Here is a 21935-nt window from a genome sequence, read left to right on the forward strand (position 1 = left end):
ATGATTCTGACAATCAGGTGAAACAGACAAAACAAAAACTAAAACAAAATAACAACCTATAGGAAAAACAAACAAACAAACAACCCAATAAACAACCCAGGATGCTACTGAGTATGGACAAAACTAGCACTGTATTATCAACTACATACATTCTGGATGGAGAACTACTGATTGCACAGCAGTTCTGTGCAAACTCTTAATTTCAGAGTTAGAGTGAATCCAAGACCATCTTTGTCTTCAGTGTCACAGAGTTGGTTTAATTATTTTTTAAAATATAATAAAAAGAATAGACCCAGTCTCAGAACATGACAAAAATCCATATTTTATCAAAGTTACATATTCCAGTTAATTTTAAAAGAGAGAGAGAAAGAAACATAGACAGTGAGCTTATTGTTTAAACAATTGACCAAAGCATAACTGGAAGTTTTAATCCATATGGACCTAGAAAATAATAGTGTTCCACCTGTTCATCCTAATAAGTAAACTGCCTTATAAATCTAAATAGAGAGCTATGACAAGACTTAAATTTTCTGACAACAATCTCTATATGATGCTTGTGCTTTATAAGTTGCCAGTTTTGTCTTAGCTGAACAAGTTACTTTACATTACACATTTTTTGTTATTAAATAACTCAAAAATGTTATTGCCATTTTTTATGACTGTTGTCTCTATGTCATATAAAAGCATTGATATGAAAGACTTCAGCAATCTGCTATTGGGCCAGGAAGAAACTGTACCAGATAAGGAGGCACAGAGAATAAATCACAAAAACTGTATGGACTGTAGACATTTCTGACAGATTTCAGAGGACTCACTAATTTCCTTTCATTGTCATTTATATTTGTTACAAGTCTTAGTAAATAGAAATGGAGATAATGAATCTCCAGGTGTTTAGAGATATTAAATTACTAATAGAGTAGCTGAACTGATATGGTGCACAGGAGTATTTACCAGATATTACTGTCTTTTACTGTCTGAAACATTCTACTAAAGCAGATATGAAATATATATCCACAGCTTTCAAACGAAGAATAACAGCACAGTGGAATTTTCTAAACTATTTTAAAGTAATATAACTGAACCTCACTGTTCTTTAGGATGAGGCATCTCCCAAAATGATACTTTTCATAGCAATGCATTAATTTTGATATTTAAAATGGTTACAAAGTCTAACTTTGGTCCATCAGTTCACAAAGACTGCTTGTGAACCACAGATAGCAAAGAAAAACATTTAAAGCTCAAACCAAATCAATTAAGCCAAAGAAAATCCTGAGGTCAGGGAGCAGCCCAAATTGCTACCTTGAATTCAAATTCTTTGTTTTGTCTTGTCAGAGAACTGGGTAATTACTGTTTTCATTCTGCAACTGTATTCTAATACCAGAGCACAAAAAGCTTAAATGATATAAAAATAATATTCATTCAATCAGGACTGAATCACAAATAAGTGAAAAACACAGAACTGAGAGATACAGAAGAATTAAAATATCCATAGCCCTGCTTTATTTTGCATACAACAGTTCAAACAACATGATGTATTTTCAGCTCCTCTTTTACAATAAAAAGGGAAGATTGAGAAAAAATAAGGAAAATGTCATATCATGTCATGTCATGTACTAATGATTAATCCCCTTAGTTCTGGACCCCGGTTTTGGGCAGGATTTTCTTCTACTGAAATTATACCAGTAGTGTCTTAAGAATAGCTCAAGGAGAACATTTTGCTATAGTTACTTACCAACGAAACACTAAGTTTTCTCTGATGCTCCAATTCTACTCTACATTCAATAGAAATCTCATTATGTAATAAAAATCTTAATTGGGCCATCCAATAATGAGCATTTATCCATTTTAGGACAAAGTAGTTCAGCTGATTTCAGTTCAACAGTGGAGCATTTTGCAAGACTGTGGACTAAACTGACATAAATTAGCTGTAATTTACACATGCAGCTGATTTATCATTTTGGAACTAAAACCAAACCAAACTGGTTCAGTCACAAGAAAAAAAAAGTGCATTAAACAAGCCTAGTTCTTGTTCTAAAACTACATGTCTGGTAAGACTAAGGAGAAGAAATGTACTGATAACTTAATACCTTGGTTAGAAATGTTTCCTCTCATTTAGACATAACCCAGTTTTTGTGCTGGCTACGACAGGGTACAATTGTCTTCTGTAGAGCTACAAAAATCCAAAAGCTTTTCTATAAAGTAACTATTAGCAGGTTTTAGGAGCCTCCTGAGAGAAGAGGACCAGCAGTGAATTCTCACATTTTCTCCTGCAATACCTGCATTCAGACAAAAATAGGCCTGTTAAAAGGAATTTTTCTGTTATAGAATTTTTTTCCCTGCTACAGGATACCTCAAGAAACAACCTGAGTTTGCTTCAGTGCTGCTTTAAGCAGCAAAAAGCATTTCTCGGCTCAGGAGGCAATCCAACTCACATCATCCACAAATTCACTACATTATATGGTTATTGCCTGCAAAGTATGAAAGAAACTTTAGCAACAGACTAGCATTTGCAAGAATTCCTATTGCAGGCAGTTCAGAACAACAGGAACATTTGCTTTGATCACTCACTGGCAGTTGCTCATGATAATCCAGAGAGATACACAAGAATCCCATCTGAGGGTGTCAGCGCATTAATTAATTCTCCTGTGTCTGTGTTTTGCCAGCCTAGTAAATAAGATCTATATGGAAATACAGCAGGAACCTGCGCTTACTTCACTACTTTTCAGAGGTGGGGAGCAGATTCCCCAAGAAGTACACCAGGTCTGTAAGAAAGCTGCTAAGGAACAAATTTTTAGGACTGCTGGTGTGCTAACAGAGTCATTTAAATGTTACTGTGTGAAAACAAACATACAACCCATCATGTACAATTTATTATTTCCACTTCTCATTTCTCTGTGTGCACTCTGTTATCCAGTCATATAGCTCAAATTTGACCAGTATGCTCTAGTCCGAAGAGGAAGAACACAAAGTGTCAGTGCAATGAAGATTGTCCCATGACAGAGAGGATATAAAAAATACTATACTGTGAAAATCACAGACAAAGCAATTCAGTGAGTTCTGTGCAAGGCTATTTGCCAGTGTGTTCAGCCTTAAGATGGGACAGTTTAATGCTTTCTGAATCACTAATTTCAGCAGGTTATCTGAAAAAGGAATTATATGAAAACCAAAGCAAACCAAAACAAAAGAGAACAAAACCTGAATATCAGCAACACCCTCTTTCTCATTTCCAAACTTCAAAGTCCAAAATGCACTGGGACATTATTACTCTGGGATGTGCAAGCAGGCAAAGCATGGGTGAAAAATAGACACTTTTTGAAGATGATGGAAGCAGGGGAATTGCAGTGATCCTGGCCAGGAGAGCCCTGTACATCCAGGAGCCGGTGATTCACAGTACAGTTAAGTGGAACATGCCCAGGTCTGTGCAGTGCTGCCTCCAGACCTGGGTTGTGGTGCACAAAACCCTTAGAAGCAGGATCAGCTTCACTAGCTCCTTGGCACAGAGTGCAGGCGATTAGAGCAACTGCATGGCCTTGCCCTTATCTAGAAGCATACAAGGAGTAAAGCTCTCTTGTTAACATCCTTTATGGAATAGCTGTTTTCTTGTAAGGAAACTAAAATACTGCAGCCAAAGAGGAATCTTCCTCCAGAGATGGGATCTGTGCAGCCTGCCAAAGGAGAAGTCCATCCAGGATTAATCCAATGCTGTAGGAGTGTGGACATCATGGCTTCTGATTAACTTGTGATCTCTGTTGGTCTTTGTCTTTTTAAATCATTAAATTTATTAAGTTATTGTTTTCAGGCCTTTATTACTCAGATTCAGAGAAAAACCCTGCCCTAACTGGGTGAAGGGTGAAACTGAACTGTAAACTCTGTGTTGTATTGCAATGGGTTGTAGAGCAGGTGGGTGACAATACCTCTATTTCATTATAAAACTTGTAAGAAATATATAGTGATAATACACATATTTTAATTTTGTATTCATGTATGCAAAATAAATACAAAATAGGAAAAGGTTTTATTGTGATGTTGCTTAAAGCATTTATGGCATTGTGAAAGATGGCTCAAAGTCAGAAGCAGGAGGAAGAAATAAAGGAAAAGGTATATGAGGATATCACAGCTTGTGCTTTGAAAGTAAGGACATCAGCTTGAAGCTCTGCTTCTAAGAAAAGAAAGCAAATATGATCCTTCCCTGAAGCCTCTCAGATTTCATATAATTATTACTAAAGCATCACTGGAAGCAGATCTCTTAAGTTAGACAAACTAATTAAAAGTAACAAAAGCCAGTAGAAGTTCAAACGTGGCATATTTGTGTTACCTGCAGGTGTGAAACTGTTCCTTTTCTTTTTTCTATGTCTTTCTTCAAATATTAAAAATACATGTAGCTATAGACAATACAGAAAAAATGAAGCTTGCCTCATTATTTATGCATGAAGAGTTTCAGAAGAATTGTTCAGGTCTAAACTTGCCCCCTTTTGGAACAGAAGTTTCATCCTAATTTTTTGTGATCGTTTGTCCCAGCACCTGTGGCTCCTGCCCTGCCTCTTCAGTGCTCCTTCTGCATATGACACAGACTTGGTCATCCCACAACACTGCAAAGCTTCTCTGCTCCCTTAATAAGTTGTTGCAGGATTTCAGAGGCACTGTGGGAGTTTACAAAATGCAAAAACATTCTCATGTGCTAAAGGCAGAAAAACAAGGTGCCATCTCTTCAGATGACAGGTGTAGTGGAGAATAGATATGGGTAGGACAGAGGGGAAGGCATGGTGGACAAAAGGACCTTGAAAAAAGCGAATACTTCACTTTCTGTGCCTGGTAGCACCCAATTTCTCTTTTAGGTTGCTTTTGGCTGAGCTGTTCTTAGAAGCAGTGTGTTGACAATTTTCTTACACCTGCACCACGGCTGTATATGCTACCAAAGCGATTTCCAAAAAGACCCTGTTTTCCGCTCTGTCGATGCACCATTATCGTAGCGTTACATTCCTCTTTGAGGCCGGTTTGCCCCGCCGTGTCGCCGTGTCTCTGAACGCATCTCGGTGTCCGCGCCCCGGGCGCGTCCCGCCCCTGCCGGGGCGCTCCCCGGGCAGAGCGGAGCCAAGCCCGCGCACCCGAGCGGGGCGGCGGGCGCTCGCAGGACAGTGGCACTCACAGGACAATTAGGGTTGGAAGGGACCTCTGGAGATCATCTGGTCCAACCCCCTGCCAAGTCTGGGTCACCCAGCGCAGGTGACAGAGGAACGCGTCCAGGTGAGTTTGGAATGTCTCCAGAGAGGGAGACTCCATGACTTCCCTGGGCATCTGTTCCAGTGCTCTGACCTCTTCAACGTAAAGCTCTTCCTCATGTTGAGGTGGAACTTCGCGCGTTTCAGTTTATGGCCATTGCTCCTCGTCCTGTCGCTGGGCACTACTGAAACGGGTGTGACACCAAAGCGCAGCGGGCACAGGGCGGTACCTGCGGGGTCGCAGGGGGGTCACTGTCCCTCCCTGGGGAGAGCGGCCACCGCCGCCGCGCCCGGTGCGGGCCCGTTTCTCTCAGAGGGCAGGGGGCGCGGGCGCAGCGCCCTCGGCGGGACCTTGCTTCACCCCTCTCGGCTTTTCGGGCGGGCTGCGGCGGGGTATCGACCCCCGGGGCCGGCCGGTGTCGGTCATGGGGGCGGTGCGGCGGCCGGGCGGGCGGAGCCGTGTCCCGTCCCGCCCGCCCAGCGCGGCGGGGGGAGCTGCCGGGGCGCCGCTGCCGGTCACATGTAACCGCGCCCGGTGCGCGTAGCGCGGCGCGGGGCGGCGGCTCCAGCTCGCGGGGCGAGGCCCGGCCGGCAGTGGGCCGGCCCGCCCGCCGGGGCGGGTTTCCTTCCGCGGCGGGGACGCGCCGCTCTCCCGCGCGGCGCCGGCTTTGTTGCTGCCGTGGCCGCCTGTCCCCCGCAGCCGCCGGGAGCGCGTTCGGGGGTGCGGGTGTCGCTGGGCGCCCCTCAGGAGTCCGTTGTGCGGGCTGAGGGGACGGCCCCGAGCCAGGCTCGGCTCGAGGCACGAAGCAGAGGCGGCCTTGGAGGCGGGGCCAGGGTGGTCTCTCGCCCTCGGGAAGCGGCGTCCTCGCTCGCTGCCGTGCGTGGGTGTCCCTTCCTCCTCCTCCCGCTGTTCCCCTCCCCGGAGCGGGCGCGGCGCTGGCCGGTGCCCGCAGGTGTGAGCGGACCTTTCCCGCAGGCAAGGAGCGCAGCTGCTGCGACGCGCCCGACTCGCCTTAAAAAGTGTTTAATGACCGGGACCGGAACGAGCCGCTCGATTCCAGCTGGGCGTAGGGAGCCCCGGCGGTCCTGCTGAAGTTCTCACTGCTTGGGACTGTGCCTGCCTGCTGATCCGGGTGAGATCTCGCTGGGTAAGCTTATTCGGAGCGCCTGGGCTGAAAGAAAGTCTTTGATCTAACAGAAATGAAATACGTGCGGAAAACAGCCAGGAGATGCCCAAGCACGAGGATTAGTTTAAATAGTGGTGCCGCTTGGGAGTGGTGCTGAATAGATGTCTTATTGCAGATGTGTTAATTGCTATTAAACAAACAGTATCTTAATTTTAGAGAGGTGCTGCTTTCGCCGGGAGACTGTGTCAGAGAAGCATGACCAGCTTCTAACTTCTACAACCCTTTACCCGAAGACTGAAACTACTACTTTTAGATAACATCACTTATGCTTCTTGTACAGCCACCCTTTCGTCTTGGAGCAGCTCCTGTCACTACTGTGTGTTTTATGGGTTTGTGGACAGGTTCTGTCTGTTTGTGCGGTTTGGTGCATTTTGCCCTCCTTCTTTGCAAGCATCACATCATAACGTGTACGTGCTGGGACATGTAAGAAATCTTCCTGAGCACGTATCAGCCTCTCCTACAGAAGTCTAATTTTCATTGCTAGAGGAAGATCTATTGAAATACTAGACAATGTTGTGCTTTTTGCCAACCTTACTGTTTGTCATGGGGAGAGAATTTCCTATGCAACCTGTGGCTGTTGCCTCAGAGCTTTAATGTTAGGTTGGCCAGGGCTGGTGCTACTTCTCCTGCTTTTTTAGCAGTATATAAGTGAAACCCACTCATATTCCACTTAGTATATATTGTCATTGTTCTGGGCTGTGTAGATAGCTAGAGGATTCAGCAGGTGAAGAAACCAAAGCAAAAGCAAGTGGTGCTGCCTCAGAGTCATAAGTGGCACTTTGGATCTTCGTAGGTCACTTTGAGAAAAGCAGCTTTCTTTTGCTTGGACTTAATCCTAGAAGTTGGGTAAAGTTGGTAGTTTGTATATAGCTGGTTGGCCTTTTGTGTTGAAGTATTCTGCAAAACTCCCCTAAGAGGGCATGCAGGCAGAATGGTAACCTGTGTTCTCTGTGTTGGAAACAACCCCTGTGTGAAGATGGACCTTCTAGTAGCATGACAGAATCACTCTGGCATAGGTCTCATAGAAGAAGATAAAAGCGGAGCATCTCAATGCTATTTTTTATATCTTCTTAAAGGATAAGAGTCAATTAGCAGTCAAGTACAGCTGTGGTAACCCTAATGAGTTCAACAGAAATGCCTTGCAGTTGCATTTCAGCTGCAGAGGAAATGCTAAATAATGTTCTGTGGTGTTGTGTCATGATGTACCAGTGACTGTGGAGACTTCCATGCAAACCTTTCAAGGGCACAGGGCTTAACTAGGGGCCATGAAAGGCAATTTACCTATATCAGCTGATTAATGGAATAAAGTAATGATGGCAGCATGGCTGACTGAAAGATGTGTTCTCTTTTAAGTGGCTACTAGATTTGCATAGAGGCACAACAATTCATATAGATGAACCTGCTAGCTGTATCTTAAGGCGAATAACTCCAGACTAAACTATTAATTCTCCCTCTGTGCTGAGGCCTGGATTGGTGCCTCAAAACTGGTGGGTGGGGATTTTAGAGCTCTTCATGGTGGGTCAAATAGACTCCTGTCTGCACAGAAGTATACAAAGTGTATACACCCCTTGAGTACCTGTGTATTGATTTTTTTCATTCGCTAAACTTGTCACTCAGACTTCTGTTGGTGTTTCTCATCTCCATTACAGAGCAAATCCTATTGCTTAAAACAGTATTTACAACAGTATAAAACATTCTGTTAGGAGTCTCTTTGCTGCCAGCTTTATTTAGGCATGTCATTTAGCTTATTAGTTGAAGCTCTATGTTCGTTATCATTTGTCTGGTGAGTAACTGCATGCAGATGCACTTTCCAGCCCCAACTGTAGAAACACTTTCACGTGAGTGATCTTTCTGTGATTAGTAGCCAGACAGTAATTATTCTGTGTCATTGCATGCTGCAGGCTTACAAAGTATATTTGAAATTGGAGGCTTGGCCTGAACAGCAAGGTCTTTGAGGACTAAACCAGTGAAGCAGGCAAACCATGTTACTATGTATGTTACTCTATTTGCTAGTGTTTGCTTTAAGAATACAAGCAGATCAGTGATTTTAACCTCACAACTATTCGATGGTAGAAAAAGTATGCAAGTAATTTTATATAGTGATTAAACTTTTTGGATATTTTGAGCTGTTTAAGATTCTGCTCATGTACATAACAGGCCTTGCTGCAAGCAAGAGTTGTTTATTTGAATCAGCATCTTGGTTTCTTTCCCAAACAGTCTTTTCTTCCTTTTCGTCAATATCAAATGTAAACAGCAGGTTGTTAATGCATTGAAAGTGCATTGCTATTCCGTACCTAAGTATGTGGGATGTTGACAAACGATACAGGATAATGATAAGAGCATGTTTCTCATCTGAAACATGGCTAAAGCAATACTGAAACATGGCTAAAGCAATACTGTGTGGGAGGGGGTGAAAGTGAACTATGAGCTTTCCTTTTTTTCTTCCTCCTTTCCCCCCAGTGATGGCTAAGCCAGCAAAATGAGTCTGTCCTCTTATCTTTGGTTTGTGTGATTCTCAGTGCTGCATTCTGTGTTCTGCTGAAACTGTAGCACTCAGCTTTAGAGATAGTATTACTGGCTGATAATACATTAACATGCATGATTTTGATCATTCTGTAGACACTGCTGGAACTGATTCATTGAGGAAAATTATGCCTGCTCCAGTAAGAATAAACTGCCGTGTTGCCTCCACAAGTGGATAGAATCCTGTTTAAAGGAAAAAGTAGCTTCAGGGCTCAAAAGGACTGCTAGAAGAACTAGTACCGTTTTGTTTTATTTTCTGGTAGTACTGAAAAGCATGCATGAACAAGAGTGCTGACTAACAGCTTCTGGAGAAGGCATTTGTATCCTGTGTCTGTGGTAGATTGCAAGTAACTGATCCAGTCTGTTCTTCTGAAATATGCTGGAAAGGGCTTGCTTAGTCTTTGTCAAATTATTTGAAAACAGATTCTGGCTTTGTTGATTGAGGAAAAGGTAGGGAAACTTCTCTTTGCTGTATTGTTAGTTCTTTGGCAATCTGTCCTGTTCTAGTTTCTGCAGCAGTCTTGAATATTGCAGGATCTGTCACTGTTACAGGCTTTTTGTTCCTTACCCAGTGTTCTCACTGTCTCTTTTCTTGCTGAGTGGCTTCTTATCTTACCGTAGTCAAAGAGCTCCCTGCATCTATTTAAGCTCTGTGTGTGTGGTGCAGTCAAGCTGCCTGTCCAGAACAGCAGAGTGTAAACAGTTTGCTGTTTGGACCATTCAAAACAGTATAGGAAAGCTACCTATGTGAGGCCAGTAATCATTAACTGACTGCAGGACTGGGTAAACCTAGTGTGTCAGGTGAATACAAATAAACTGGAGACACTACATTTGGACAAAGTCTGTTGTTTTCCTATTGTATCAACAGCAGTAAATTGTCTATAGCAACACAGTCTTTTGAAGCTGTTTTTTAACATAGTTTCTTGACACCACCTAAAAGCAGTGTATTTAAATGGGGAAATGCCATATCTAGGTCTAGTTGAATCATAAAATAAAGCTGAGTTGGAAGGGACCCATCAGGATCACCAAGTCCAGGTCTTGGTGCTGTGCAGGATGCCCCATTCCTGAGAGCATTGTCTTCTTGACTTCTTTAACTGTCAGTTTTAGTGCTGTGTTTGCTTTTCTGGGGAACCTGTTCCAGTGCTCAACCAACCTCTGGGTGAAAAACTTCCTTAATACCCAACCTATAACTGACTCAGCTTCCTGCATTTCCCCAAGTCCTGTCACTGGACACAAGAATGAAGAGATTGGTACCTGCCCCTTTGCTTTCCCCCATAAGAATGTGGAAGACTACAGTGAGGTCTCCCCTCAGTCTCCTCTTCTCCAGGCTGAACAAACCAAATGACCTCAACCTCCCTTCATAAAGCTTCCCCTCCAGATATTTCAGCATCATCATTGCTCTCCTTTGGATGCTCTCTAATAGCTTAATGCCATTTTTATATTGCCTAAAACTGTACCCTAGACTCAAGGTGGGACCACTCTAGTGCAGAGCAGAACAATCCACTCCCTTGCCTGGCTGGCCATGCTGTGCCTGATGCCCCCCCGGACACTGTTGGCCCTCCTGGCTGCCAGGGCACTGCTGACTCTGTTCAACTTGCCATTGACCAGGACCCATCCCCAGGTCCCTTTCTGCACTGCTGCTCTCCAGCATCTCACTCCCCAGTCCACATCCAGGGTCACCCTGTCCCAGATGTGGAGTCCAGCACTTGTCCTTCATACAGATGGTAGCTGTAATGATGGCATTAAACAAAAGGCAAACCAACTTCAGATTGTGATTTCAGTGTGGAAAAAGATGGGTTAAGACATCACTTAGTAACTGTATTGTTCAACAGACCTGGTAAGTAGCAGTATTGCTTGCCCAGAGATCTAAGGTTCCCCTTCTAGTAGAGAGCTGTAGAATAGTTTTAGTAAAAGGTTTTGTTTTCTCCCTTCTTTGAAAGACATACCTTATTTTTTCCTTTGCAGTTCAAGAACAATGGTAGGATTAGAATTAATTAGTGATCTTTTAGAGTTGTGTGTTAACTTCCTTATATTGTACTATTGTGTTTTTTAAAGATAAGGTCAAATCTACAAAGTTGTCTGAGTCCCCCATTCACCTTCAAATTGAGGTTTCATGGCCTCAGATACCCAGGCTCAAGAAATGATAGTAGTAATCACTGATGGGTATCTGACATCTCCATGCAGACATTCTGTTCCACAGGGTTGGCAGCCAAAATAACTGTCAATTCTCAGTTAATACTTGGGTTAATGGGTGTACATAGTTACTTTCTTTTTTTTTCATTCCTGTTGTCTTTGGAAACCTGAAGGGATAAGGGTGAAAGCCCTGTAAGGAAAACGCAAATGCTTACTAGTTATGCTTGTAGCAAAGCTTGCCTTGTTTGTGGCATAGAGTTTCAACTCCCAAGCCACCCTCTGAACCTAGAAAACAGAGAAGCAACAAAACATGGGTATTTGGTTATTTAACTGCTTTGTATGAGGAATTTTAATGCTTCTTAGTAGCCTGAGTGCTGGGCTGTTGCAACAGCTTGACCATTAGTGTGTTCCACAGAGAGAATAGCTATCTTTATCATACTAGGGTTAGTATTAAATAACAGCTAAAAGTGATGTAATTTTAAGCCATAACTTACAGCAGTATAACTGATTGCAAAATCTCTTCTTTTGTATATTTTATCAGAGATGACTACAGAAGCAGAACAGCAGCTTCTCCATGATGCTAGAAATGGAAATGCTGAAGAAGTTAAACAGCTGTTGGATACCTTGGACAAAGGAGAGATAAGCTTTGATATCAACTGTAAAGGTTAGTAGCCTTCCTCAAATGTTTGGAGTCTTGCCGTTGAAGTCACATGTAGTGAAACTGATAGTGATAGTATAATCTTGCTTTCTTTGGAATGCTCAGTAGAGTAACAAAAAACCCACTTAACTTTTACACTGTGACTTAAGGGCATATTTGCATAGGGGAGAGATAGTAATAAAAGAGTATGGATAGTTGCAGTGTACAGAAAAACTCAGCATAATTCATAGACACTAGAAGTGTCAACAAGACAGAGAATCAGTATCTATTTTTGCCTGAGTTCATGCTTATGCTGACTTTGGAGCTTTAGAATACTGAACAAAACAGATTATGGTGTCCAGGGATTGTTCAGGGAGGCAAATAGCTTCCATTAGAGCTGGAGAGAATATTAGATCAGGTCAGTTATTTGTGCTCTGCTCAGTGTAAGGATTTATTATTTTGGGGTTTTTTACGCCCATATTTTGTTATCACACAAACAAAATCTTGCCACTTGCAAAAATGTTTGGGATAAATGTTTACTTCTTACTTCTGGCAGAATACCAAGTTACTTGGGAAAAGAAACTAAGACTGCTCTTCATCTGGGTCTGTGTCTTTGGCCATCACTGAAGTTTTGTTCTTGTGTGACTAACATAAATGTGGCTCAGTGATTTGCTTGCTGTACATTAAAACTTCAAACTAGATTTGCTAGCTTGCTATCAATTGCAGACAACCTTACTGCTTTTTTATTTTAGTAGATTTATATTTCTCTTTATTTACATGAGTGTGTTTCTGGTTGCTTCCAAGATGTGGATGTGAATTACACTCTTTCTACCCAGGCTGGTATTCCATTGTTTGTCATTTAATGGTTTAGCAGCTCTGAGAAGAAAGTGCTGCAGAGGGAGAGGCCAGAGAGGAGAGATCACTTGTGCTTTCTCTCAACCATTACAGAAGGGAACACCTTGCCCTAAAGGGCAGGGATTCCTATTACCTGAACAAGCTCTATCCCTTTCCCAAGTCTCATTCTTAATCACTAGCTTACTTATTGTTTTGTTTGACTACTCAGCTGCGTTTGTGTTTTCTCAATGATTAATGTACTCACCTTAGAAAAAGGCGTTGTGAAACCCAAGCTCTTGCTACTTCATCTTTGGGGAGCTAGTTCATAATTTAAAGGGGAATCAAACACACCTTGATGAAACTGAAGTCCTCTACCCTCAGAAGTATATCCTTGGTAAATATTTAAGACATATGTAGTGCCTAAGCAATTGGAATAAAAGTACCTTAAGATTCATGCAACAGTGCCTACAAATAAGTTCCTGAAGTCTCCTGTGCTTAGAAGATGTTTCAGAGTGTCTCTGTTCTTACATGTATTCTGAAGTCAAGAAAGTGTAATGAAATGGCATACTCTGCTGTCTACTATATCAAGCAAATGGACCTCTGGTCAGAAAGTCTGCAGCATAGAAGAGACTCGGGTAATGAAGTGAAAGATGGTGCTTAGCTGTTTTTGTAGTTTAGCAGTACATGCCAGCTGGTTAATGCTTGCTAATGGGAGGTCTAGGAAGCTAGAGGGAATGCACTTGTGATACTATATTTAACCTAAACTAGTTCCAAATATGGATTTTGTTCACTGTGAAATCTCTGCTTTTGAAGTTTCAATTCTTCTAAATGTCTGACGATACAGAAGTGTAATTAGTGTTATTTGAGGGAACTGCTCTAGTTATGTGAAACTTCAGAGTTAAATCTCTGTTCTTCTTCAGTCATTTTTCAGGGGCTTGTTTCACTTTGTTCCCATAGAGTGTTACATTGGAAACAGTCTGAGATAAATTCAGGCCAAACAGCCTCTGCTGTGTAACTGGCCCTGGCATTCTGCCTCCTCACTAGCTAAACCACTGTGTCTTGCTGCAAGTTCTGATCTGTTGGGTGCCAGCAGATAGTAATTGCATAACAACCTGATAATTAACTAAAGTACACACTGTAGTCTGTAACTATCTTTTTGCAACCTTTAATCTTCATTCTCTTCCTGACAACCTCTTGTTCTTCTGTTATTACCTTGGGTAACAGATGTCCCTAGAAAGTCAGGGTATAGGGAATGTCTTCAGTGCTATAGCAGTTCCTTCAGGATTTCCATCTGATACAGCAGTGACACTTGGCTTGGAATAAAGTGCTTCTGGAGCAGGTGGGAGGCAGTACTGGAGGTGGTGTAAACTTCCTGCAAGGTGTGCCTTGGTAGCCCTAAGTTTGACAAGCTGATGTGCCTGGGTGTCAAAGCCCATCTTTGACATCTTCTCCTTGTCTTTTCAGAGGGGAGCTACATCTGAGGCTATGTGTGCTGTATAAATGTCAAGTCTGACAGCAGTGATCCTAATCATCACAATTTCTACCAAAGTGAAGGAAGAGAAGATAAATTCAGGCCTCCTGTACTTGCTCAGTTGTGACTGTATTCTACCCAATCAGTGCTCGCAGATAAGCAGGATTTGATTGAAGAAAATTCAGCCAAGTGATCTGAACTTCTCTATTAGGGTTCCTCAGTTCACTGGTTTGGAAAGAAGGAATTTACATTAAACAGTACGAAACCCAGGTTTCATCCAAAATAATTGTGTTTTCTAGGGCCATTTCTTATTGGCTCATCCTTCTTAAATACAAGAAAATAGTGTATAGAGGAATTTGCAAAGTAAAAACTCCGTAAGGTGAGGTTAATGGTCAGTAGTGTGTTATGGCAAAATACATATTTGAATGACTACACAATAGCTGAGCAGCCCACAGCTGGAAAATGGCTGTCTACCTTGTCTCTATTCTCTAAACAAACATTCAGAGTGGATGCCGAACAAGGTCCTGTTCTTACTTTATTCAGTAAGAACTATAAATCTGGACAGATTCCTGGTTATTTTTTTTCATGACTGAATTCCTTGGCAGCATCACTGTCTTGTCAGTGCTGTTAACTAAAGAATGTTTTGGGCCAAGTGTATGAATTCAGTGCGACTCAGATCTCTTTTGTGTTCTTTGAATGAACATTACTCCCTACTGGACTGAGGGATGAGTGATGTCCCTTTAGTATGTTAGCCAACATAACTAGCCCCAGAGTTAGTGGTCTACACAGTACTTATCCTCTGTGATACTGTGGCCCATCAGTGATACAGGGTAGGAGCTCTGTTGTAGGTCAGACTAATGAGGGAAAGATCTAAATCTAAAGCAGGAGTTGAGAAGAAAGAGAATCAAATTACAAAATAATTGTCAAAAGGCAGGAATGTTAGTCGGAAACAGTTATAAGAAATGGGAAAATATTTCAGTTCTGAACCATATTCTAATGTTAATGTTTAATATGAGATCAGAAAAGATGATGAACTTTCAAGGTTAACAGTTTATTTTCCTTGTGCTTGTGGCGTGTTTCCTCAGGGCAAACTCATGTTGTTCATGTTCCATGCCTCAGTACTTGAGCTTATATGACAGGGGAAAACTTAATGGTGGCAGTGATTTCAAAACAATTTCTACTGCCTTATTTTCATTTTTCTTCAAAGTACAAAATGATAGCTTTTAGGTGATACTGTAATGCTGTGAGTGTGTTGCTTAGTACAAACAAATCACAGGTTGCCTTTGCTTAATACAGTTGAGTGTTGCAGTTGGAAAGTAAAGTGAGTTGTTAACTTTAGTAACCTTTAATGTTTTTATATCTTGCTTTTAAAGAAATTATTGTAGGACAGTTGTTGAATTTCATACAACTAATCCTCCAGGTCATGTTTCAATTATTTATAAAGCATAAATCGGTTTCCTTTACATGGTCATTTCTGTGCCTGCTTCTTGTCTGTGCTTTATCATTGTGCAACTTAGAGCTGTAGATGATACTTGAGTTCTACTGTGCATTAAGATTTCAAAGCCCATCACTTAGTGAGGCTGTCTTTATTAAAAACAGCACAAGGCAACAAAAAAACTGATGGCAAAAAGCCTCAACATTAGGTCATTCATAAAGACAGATTCTCTTACCTCTCATTTGTGTGAAAAAAATAAAATTGTGTAAACCAAAGAGTTTTTTGATAAGTAAAAGAAAAATGGTCTTGCGTGTTCCATTTTTATAGTGAATGAAGAATGAAAGTAGCCAAAGTTTCTTGCTAGTGTTGAAAGATGTTACATGCAAAGAAAAGTTTTATTCTCAGTTAGGTGACATGACTTTTCCCTTTCAGAAGGTTGTGGTGGTTTTTTGTTTGGGTTTTTTGGGGTTGATTTTTGTTGGGTTTGTTAGTTTGTTTTGGGGTTTTGTTTTGATTTTTTGTTTTTAGATTTGGATACAGCTGTCTCAAACTGCCTCCTGATTTAGTAATTTAAATAATATGAGTCGTGTTGAAGCTTCCAGCCTCCTTGTTCCTCTGCTGTGAAGAATGGTTATCCATGACAACCTCCAAGCACACGACAATATCTCTTTTGTACTGTGTGATCAAAAATTAATTTACCTGTTTTGTCTTTCAGGCAGAAGTAAGTCTAATATGGGTTGGACACCTCTTCACCTGGCTTGCTACTTTGGACATGCCGTTGTGGTAGAGGATTTGCTGAAGGTATATATCTGTTTTCCTCTCTCTGTAAGGATAGAAGCAGTTGGTGTTTGTTCATTTTTTTGTGATAGAAGAAAAGAGGCTTTGCAGAGAGGCAGAGACACTCATACAATTTATCTACATGTAACATAGACATAACTGATTGTTGTAACATTAAGATAGGCCTAATTTAGAAGGACCCAAAATATTGACAGTGAAGTCTATGCAGTAGCAATACAGCCCTTACTCTGAGCAGTTTTTAGAATTATTGGTATTTAGCTGGTTTTCTCTTGGAGTGTAACTATCTGTAACATTATTTCTTTCTAACAGGTTTGAAATAATGAACTGTGTGATGAATTTTGAAACTATGGACTTCTGTTATCAAAACTGATGTGTTTGTATTTGCATAACAACTGCAAATGCAGTGTCTATGGTTTCTAACTGATTTTGTTGTTGTTTTTGCTGTCAGGATAGTTTCAACCAACCTTAACTAATTAGACCCTCTTTTATATTTGAAAGATTTTGCTGGATGGCGGGAGTGTGATAAACAGGCTCAAGTGCAAAGCTAATCTAAACTTCATTTTAATTAAGAATAAAAGCTGCCAGCATAATCCAGACTTTAAAGGGGGAAACAAATGTGAGATTTCTTTGAGAAATTCTTCTCTAGCTTACACACTTGCTCAGTAAATAAAGCCAATTTCAATTCAAGTGGGCTATTTAAAGCAAAAGGTAAAGTTTTATCACTTAATGCATTTACCAAGCATCCAACATCAAGAGCTGGAAGAGTATAGAGTATAGCAGGACTTTGTACTTTTAGTTCTTTTGATAGGGCTCTTGAAAAGGTGTTATTTAAAGAACAAAGTGAGAAATAAGTGAGGCTGTGCACTTCTGAAAGCTGGATATGTATAAGTGTGTCTGTGTACTTGTGCAAAGAGCAAGTGAAGGAGGTATTATCAGAAACAGAGCTCTGGAACTAGTCAGGTTCATCAGTTAACTTGAGGCAGGCAGCAATGACCTGGCTGAATCGTGTGATCTGAACATACGTGATGAAGTTAAGTATGCCCTGCCCTCTCTTTGACCCTTGAGAGGTTAGGTAGAATAGTGTAGAAGAAATACTTAATGAAAGTAGGATAGGATTTCTTAGTTTCTTGGAAGAGTGCCTGTGCAGACAAAAGGTGTGTGATGGAGAAAGTGCATGACAAAAGGAAGGGAGATTTAACAGGAAGACCTATAAAACCCCAAACAACCTAAGCCAAACAAAAACCAAGACCATAACAGCCCCCACCCCTTGTATTAAATTTGCTTTCCATATACTCTCTTAAAAGTGTGAGATATGCCTGGAAAAATGCAGGGGGCTTTTCCTTTTTGAAGCAACTGAGAGAGTGTTGGCTATGAATCTTAGATACATACTTTATCCTTGTTTTCAGGATAACTGTATTACAGTTCTAATCTGATTTGCAATCAGTACTGCATTAGTGTCCTGTCTCCCTTTCCTCCCCAGGCAGAGGGAATAGCCATGTAGTTCTTGTTGGAAGGATACTCAGATGTCTTTTGGTCTTGCTGTTTAGGCAGGTGCAGATGTGAATGTGCTGAATGACATGGGGGACACTCCACTCCATCGTGCAGCTTTCACAGGGCGTAAGGTAAAGTATGATGGCTTTTTTAAGTCTCACTTGTAGAATTATTAAGAAAGTGCTAGCAATAAGATCACTTCAAAAAAGATGCTTTTACAGGGTCTAAAAATGACTTATTGTCTGTTTGGTACAGCATGTTCAGAAGGATTAGGCACATTGCCTAGCTTGCATAACTGTAAAAAAAAAAAAAAAACCACAGAGAGAGAAACCACATTGTTTTAATCTTAGTAGCTTCTGGAGGGGAAAGAAATCTCTTAAATTAGGACACACAGGCCCATTTGGTGTCTGGAAGTGCTGTTCCTTCGTAGTTAATCAGAACTAAAGAGCTTTTTATAGGCCTGTGTAATGTGACACTAGTTTGACTCCTCCTCCCCAACCCCCCATTGCCACAATCATTCCAAAACTACTACTACCTCTATGGATAACATCTTGGCCCTTCAGAAGGAGGGACTACTTACTGTTTTGTCAAAAGTGCCAGTTATACAATTTTTCTCTGTCCAAGTCAGCATTCACACCAGGTACACCAGCTTTTCAGGGTCAGTCTGTTCAGCTTTACCTCCTGTTGGTTCCTTCAGCCTAACTGATGGGAGATAAGATGTTGCAGTCAGTCTCACTCTTCAATCTCTCTAAAACATCCCTTCCTGTTTTCATAAGAAGCCAGCAGTGGTGAGAAGCCATTGGTTACAAAGCTCATCTTACAGGATGTCAGTGGCTGGAAAGCCTGATTGTGGCCTTGCAGTTGCACATACAGATAAGCAGTGTCTTTCAAACTGTTTTTCAGGAGGTGGTGATGTTACTCTTGCAGCATAATGCTGATCCATCTATTGTTAATGGCAGTGGAGAGACTGCAAAAGAAGTTACTTATGACAAAGACATAAGAAATATGTTGGAAGGTAACTTTAATAGGTCAACGTTTGTTTTGGGGGATTTTTAAACATACATGCATTCTAAAAGCTGCTTTTATTCCTGCAAGTTGCAGAAGCTCAGTTGAATTTTCTTTTTAAATCTGGTTATTAGAAAGAAAAGAGTCATAGTTTTTGGTAGTATTGACAAGTGAGGTTGCGACTCAAGAGTTAAGTATTATGAATACAGTAGCATTATTCAGTTTACTATTTCAGTCCTGCTGGGGTAGTCCTTGCTACAGATTTGAATGGTACATGGACAGTCAAAGCCTTGCCTCACTGAAAGAGACAAAACTCAAATCAAGAACAGTAAGTGGCTTTGTGTCAACCAAATCATTAGAGAGCAAAATTCTGAACAGTTTGCAAAGGTGACCCAGTTATGGATCAGATTTAGGACTTGCTGATGCAGTTTTAGACATTGTGTCAAAAGGCATAAAAAATAAAAATCCTTCCCCTTGTTTCCTTCATGGCCTCACAGGTGTCAGAGATGAGGCAAATGGTGTCCAAATACTAATCTAGGTCACTGATTATAGTTTTGGAGAGTTCAAAAACTGTTGCTTCCTGGTATTACTGTGTAATATTCTTAAATACAGATGGAGCTCTGTGTCCACTACCACAGACTGCATATAAGAAGTGATCTCTCTTCTGATTCTACATGCAAATGCGCAAATAACTCATTTGCACTGCTCATCTGCTGAATCATTAGAGAAGAATAAAATTTTGGTGGGATGATAAGAAGAGTAGAAGAGAAGCTGAAAAGAACGCAGGGAAAATCTGAAATGAGGGTGTTGCATAGTTCCATTTTCCCTTCTGCAGGGAGTGGGCTTGGTTTAAGTGTTGAAATAATAATAATAATAATATATATGTGTATACACACTTGCACATCTTAACAAATTTTATGTGCTTTGAACATATTTTTACTCTGACATGGACTTCTCTGAGTAAATATTCTATTTATACCTGTCCCAAATAAATAATACTGGAAAGTCTTACTTCTCTAGGCTTGTTTTGCTATAGTTTTTTAAAGCTGTACTTTGTACTTCACTGCGACTGACCTTACTTTTTTTATTATTTTTTTTTATAGCAGTGGAAAGAACACAAGAAAGGAAACTGGAAGAACTCCTCTTAGGAGCAGCAAGAGAGGGGGAAACAGGGAAACTGACTGCCTTGGTAAGAATTCAAGTCAAGTGATTCAATCCATAATGCTAATGTAACAAAATATGACTTTGTGCTTTGCATCAAAGGCTGTGACTTTGGAATGTTAGTGCTGTGCCCCTTGTTATATTGGTAAGGTGCTGAACCCTCAAGGATTTTCCTCTTTGCTGTAGGTTGTAAAACCAACAGTTTTCAACTTATTTAGTGTTTTTAAATCCTTTAGAAAGAATTAGATAGTTAGTTATAAACAGCAGTGTAATGGTTCATGGTCTGCTGAGATAAGATTAGTATGTTATTGTGGATGTCTAGATTTTCACCACAGTGTGGTCTGTCTTTAGTCTTGAAAGGAAGCTCTTTCTTGTTAGCAACCATTGTAGTTTTTAATTGACAGTCATCTGCACAGCACCATTTCATGCTGAGCAGAAATTGAAAACTGTATTTGTGTGTGTGCACACTCATAGTAATCCCAGATGAACAGTGTGGTGGCATGGTAAGGCTGTGGCAGAAGCAGATCACAGAAAGACTGGAGGATGCCTCTGAATGTGATACAGTTCAGCCCCTCTTTGGAAAGCAGAATGAACTAGAGCCGGTTGCTCAGGACCAAACCCAGCTGGGTTTTGAAGCAGAGTCCTGGTGTTTGAACTCACACTTTTGAGAGTCCTGAAGATTATTCTTAGAAGTAAGACATGTAGTATGGAACAGTTTTTACCTACTTAGCACCTTTAGTAATGACTTTTCAGGCATAAAAAATCACAAATGTGAGATTGATATATTGAGATATTTGATGTTCTTTATTCTGTCTGGAAGCAGAAGTGGACAACTGCTCACGATTTACTTCTCCCCCTCTACATTTTTTTCTTATAGCCTGAAGAGACTGTCTTTATAATTCCTTGCATGGAAACTTGTTAAATCTTTGGTCATCCTTTTAATTCTTATGTGGAGTTTTTGTGATGTCCTCTTTGAAATGGAGAGAGAACCAGAGCTGTACATAGCACCTAAGAGGTGGAAAAATAGTGCATTAATACACTGCACAATTGTACTAATTGTAATTAATACACTGACATAAGTGATTTGTTCTTGATTCTGATAATTTTAATACTTCTTACATGTCTGCTGACTAATCCTTAATCTGATGTGAAGAAACAATCAGAAAAAAAGTGGCTCCTTCTAGAAATCTGTCATTAAAAAGTTCTGCTTTATACATGTGGCATGTAACTATGCATGAGCATGTAACTCTCCCTGTGAACATAGTAATTTCTAAGTGCTTTTGGTTTTTTTAATATTGGCTACATTTGAGCTCTGTATATGTAAAGACAGCTATATATTGTCTTCTAAAACATTTCAAAGTATTGTCGTGTTTTTGACACAGTCAGTTTTAAGCCAATTCTTAACAGATGTTCCCAGTGTAAGCTCTATGGTGTAAACCCCTTTGACTTTCCTACCCTTAAGTTAATACCTCTGTGCAGAATTTGTGTAGCTCTTCAGAACTGCCCTTTAGCTCCAGAATTCACCATACTTTACCTACTGATTGTTCACGCATTTCTGCTCCTACTTAAATTTTTTTATTAGCAGACTATTATGCCCATGAAACTTTAGTTGCTTATATCTACTTTTACTGTGATGCCTAACACCAGAGCATGTTATTTACTAGAAGTTAGATCTTCAGCAGCTGAATCTTAACCCAGGCTCCTTAGTCTACTTGAGGCAAAGCCAGTGTGTTCTTCCTGTGAGTTGCCAAAAATGTACAGTACATTGCCTGAAGTGACTCAAGAGATTTTTATCTCAATGAATTGATGCATGGAGCTTTCTTCCAAATACTCCCTTGTAACATGGCATAAAGTGCTGAAAGCACAGGCATATGGCATAAAAGGTATGGAGGCAAGAAGTCAGAAGAGGAAGTAAATGTATAACAGCTCGTTGGAAAAAGCTAAAGCTTAGGAATCCTCAGGAATGCAAGTATTTGACTACAGGGTTAATGAGGGTATACTTCCACAAACTCCCTCTTTTTGACTTTTGTTCTCTTACCAG

At 40.8% G+C, this 21935-nt stretch overlaps 1 protein-coding gene across 2 annotated transcripts in view; it reads left to right on the top strand.

The window, feature by feature from the left end:
* The first annotated feature begins 6146 nt into the window (after window positions 1-6146).
* The window catches only part of OSBPL1A (oxysterol binding protein like 1A), a 74392-nt gene continuing 58603 nt past the window's right edge, over window positions 6147-21935 (top strand). Inside the window, exons 1-6 of one of the 2 annotated variants that reach the window (XM_021551560.3) lie at window positions 6147-6367; window positions 11604-11726; window positions 16155-16240; window positions 17785-17859; window positions 18632-18743; window positions 19837-19922. In XM_021551560.3, the coding sequence (XP_021407235.1) occupies window positions 11606-11726; window positions 16155-16240; window positions 17785-17859; window positions 18632-18743; window positions 19837-19922 (480 nt within the window). In that variant the 5' untranslated portion in view covers window positions 6147-6367; window positions 11604-11605. The remainder of the gene's footprint in view (window positions 6368-11603; window positions 11727-16154; window positions 16241-17784; window positions 17860-18631; window positions 18744-19836; window positions 19923-21935) is intronic. The other variant, XM_021551561.3, reaches the window with a different exon arrangement.

Source organism: Lonchura striata, chromosome 1 (genome assembly GCF_046129695.1).
Source record: "Lonchura striata isolate bLonStr1 chromosome 1, bLonStr1.mat, whole genome shotgun sequence".
In the NCBI taxonomy this organism is placed as follows: Eukaryota; Metazoa; Chordata; class Aves; order Passeriformes; family Estrildidae; genus Lonchura; species Lonchura striata.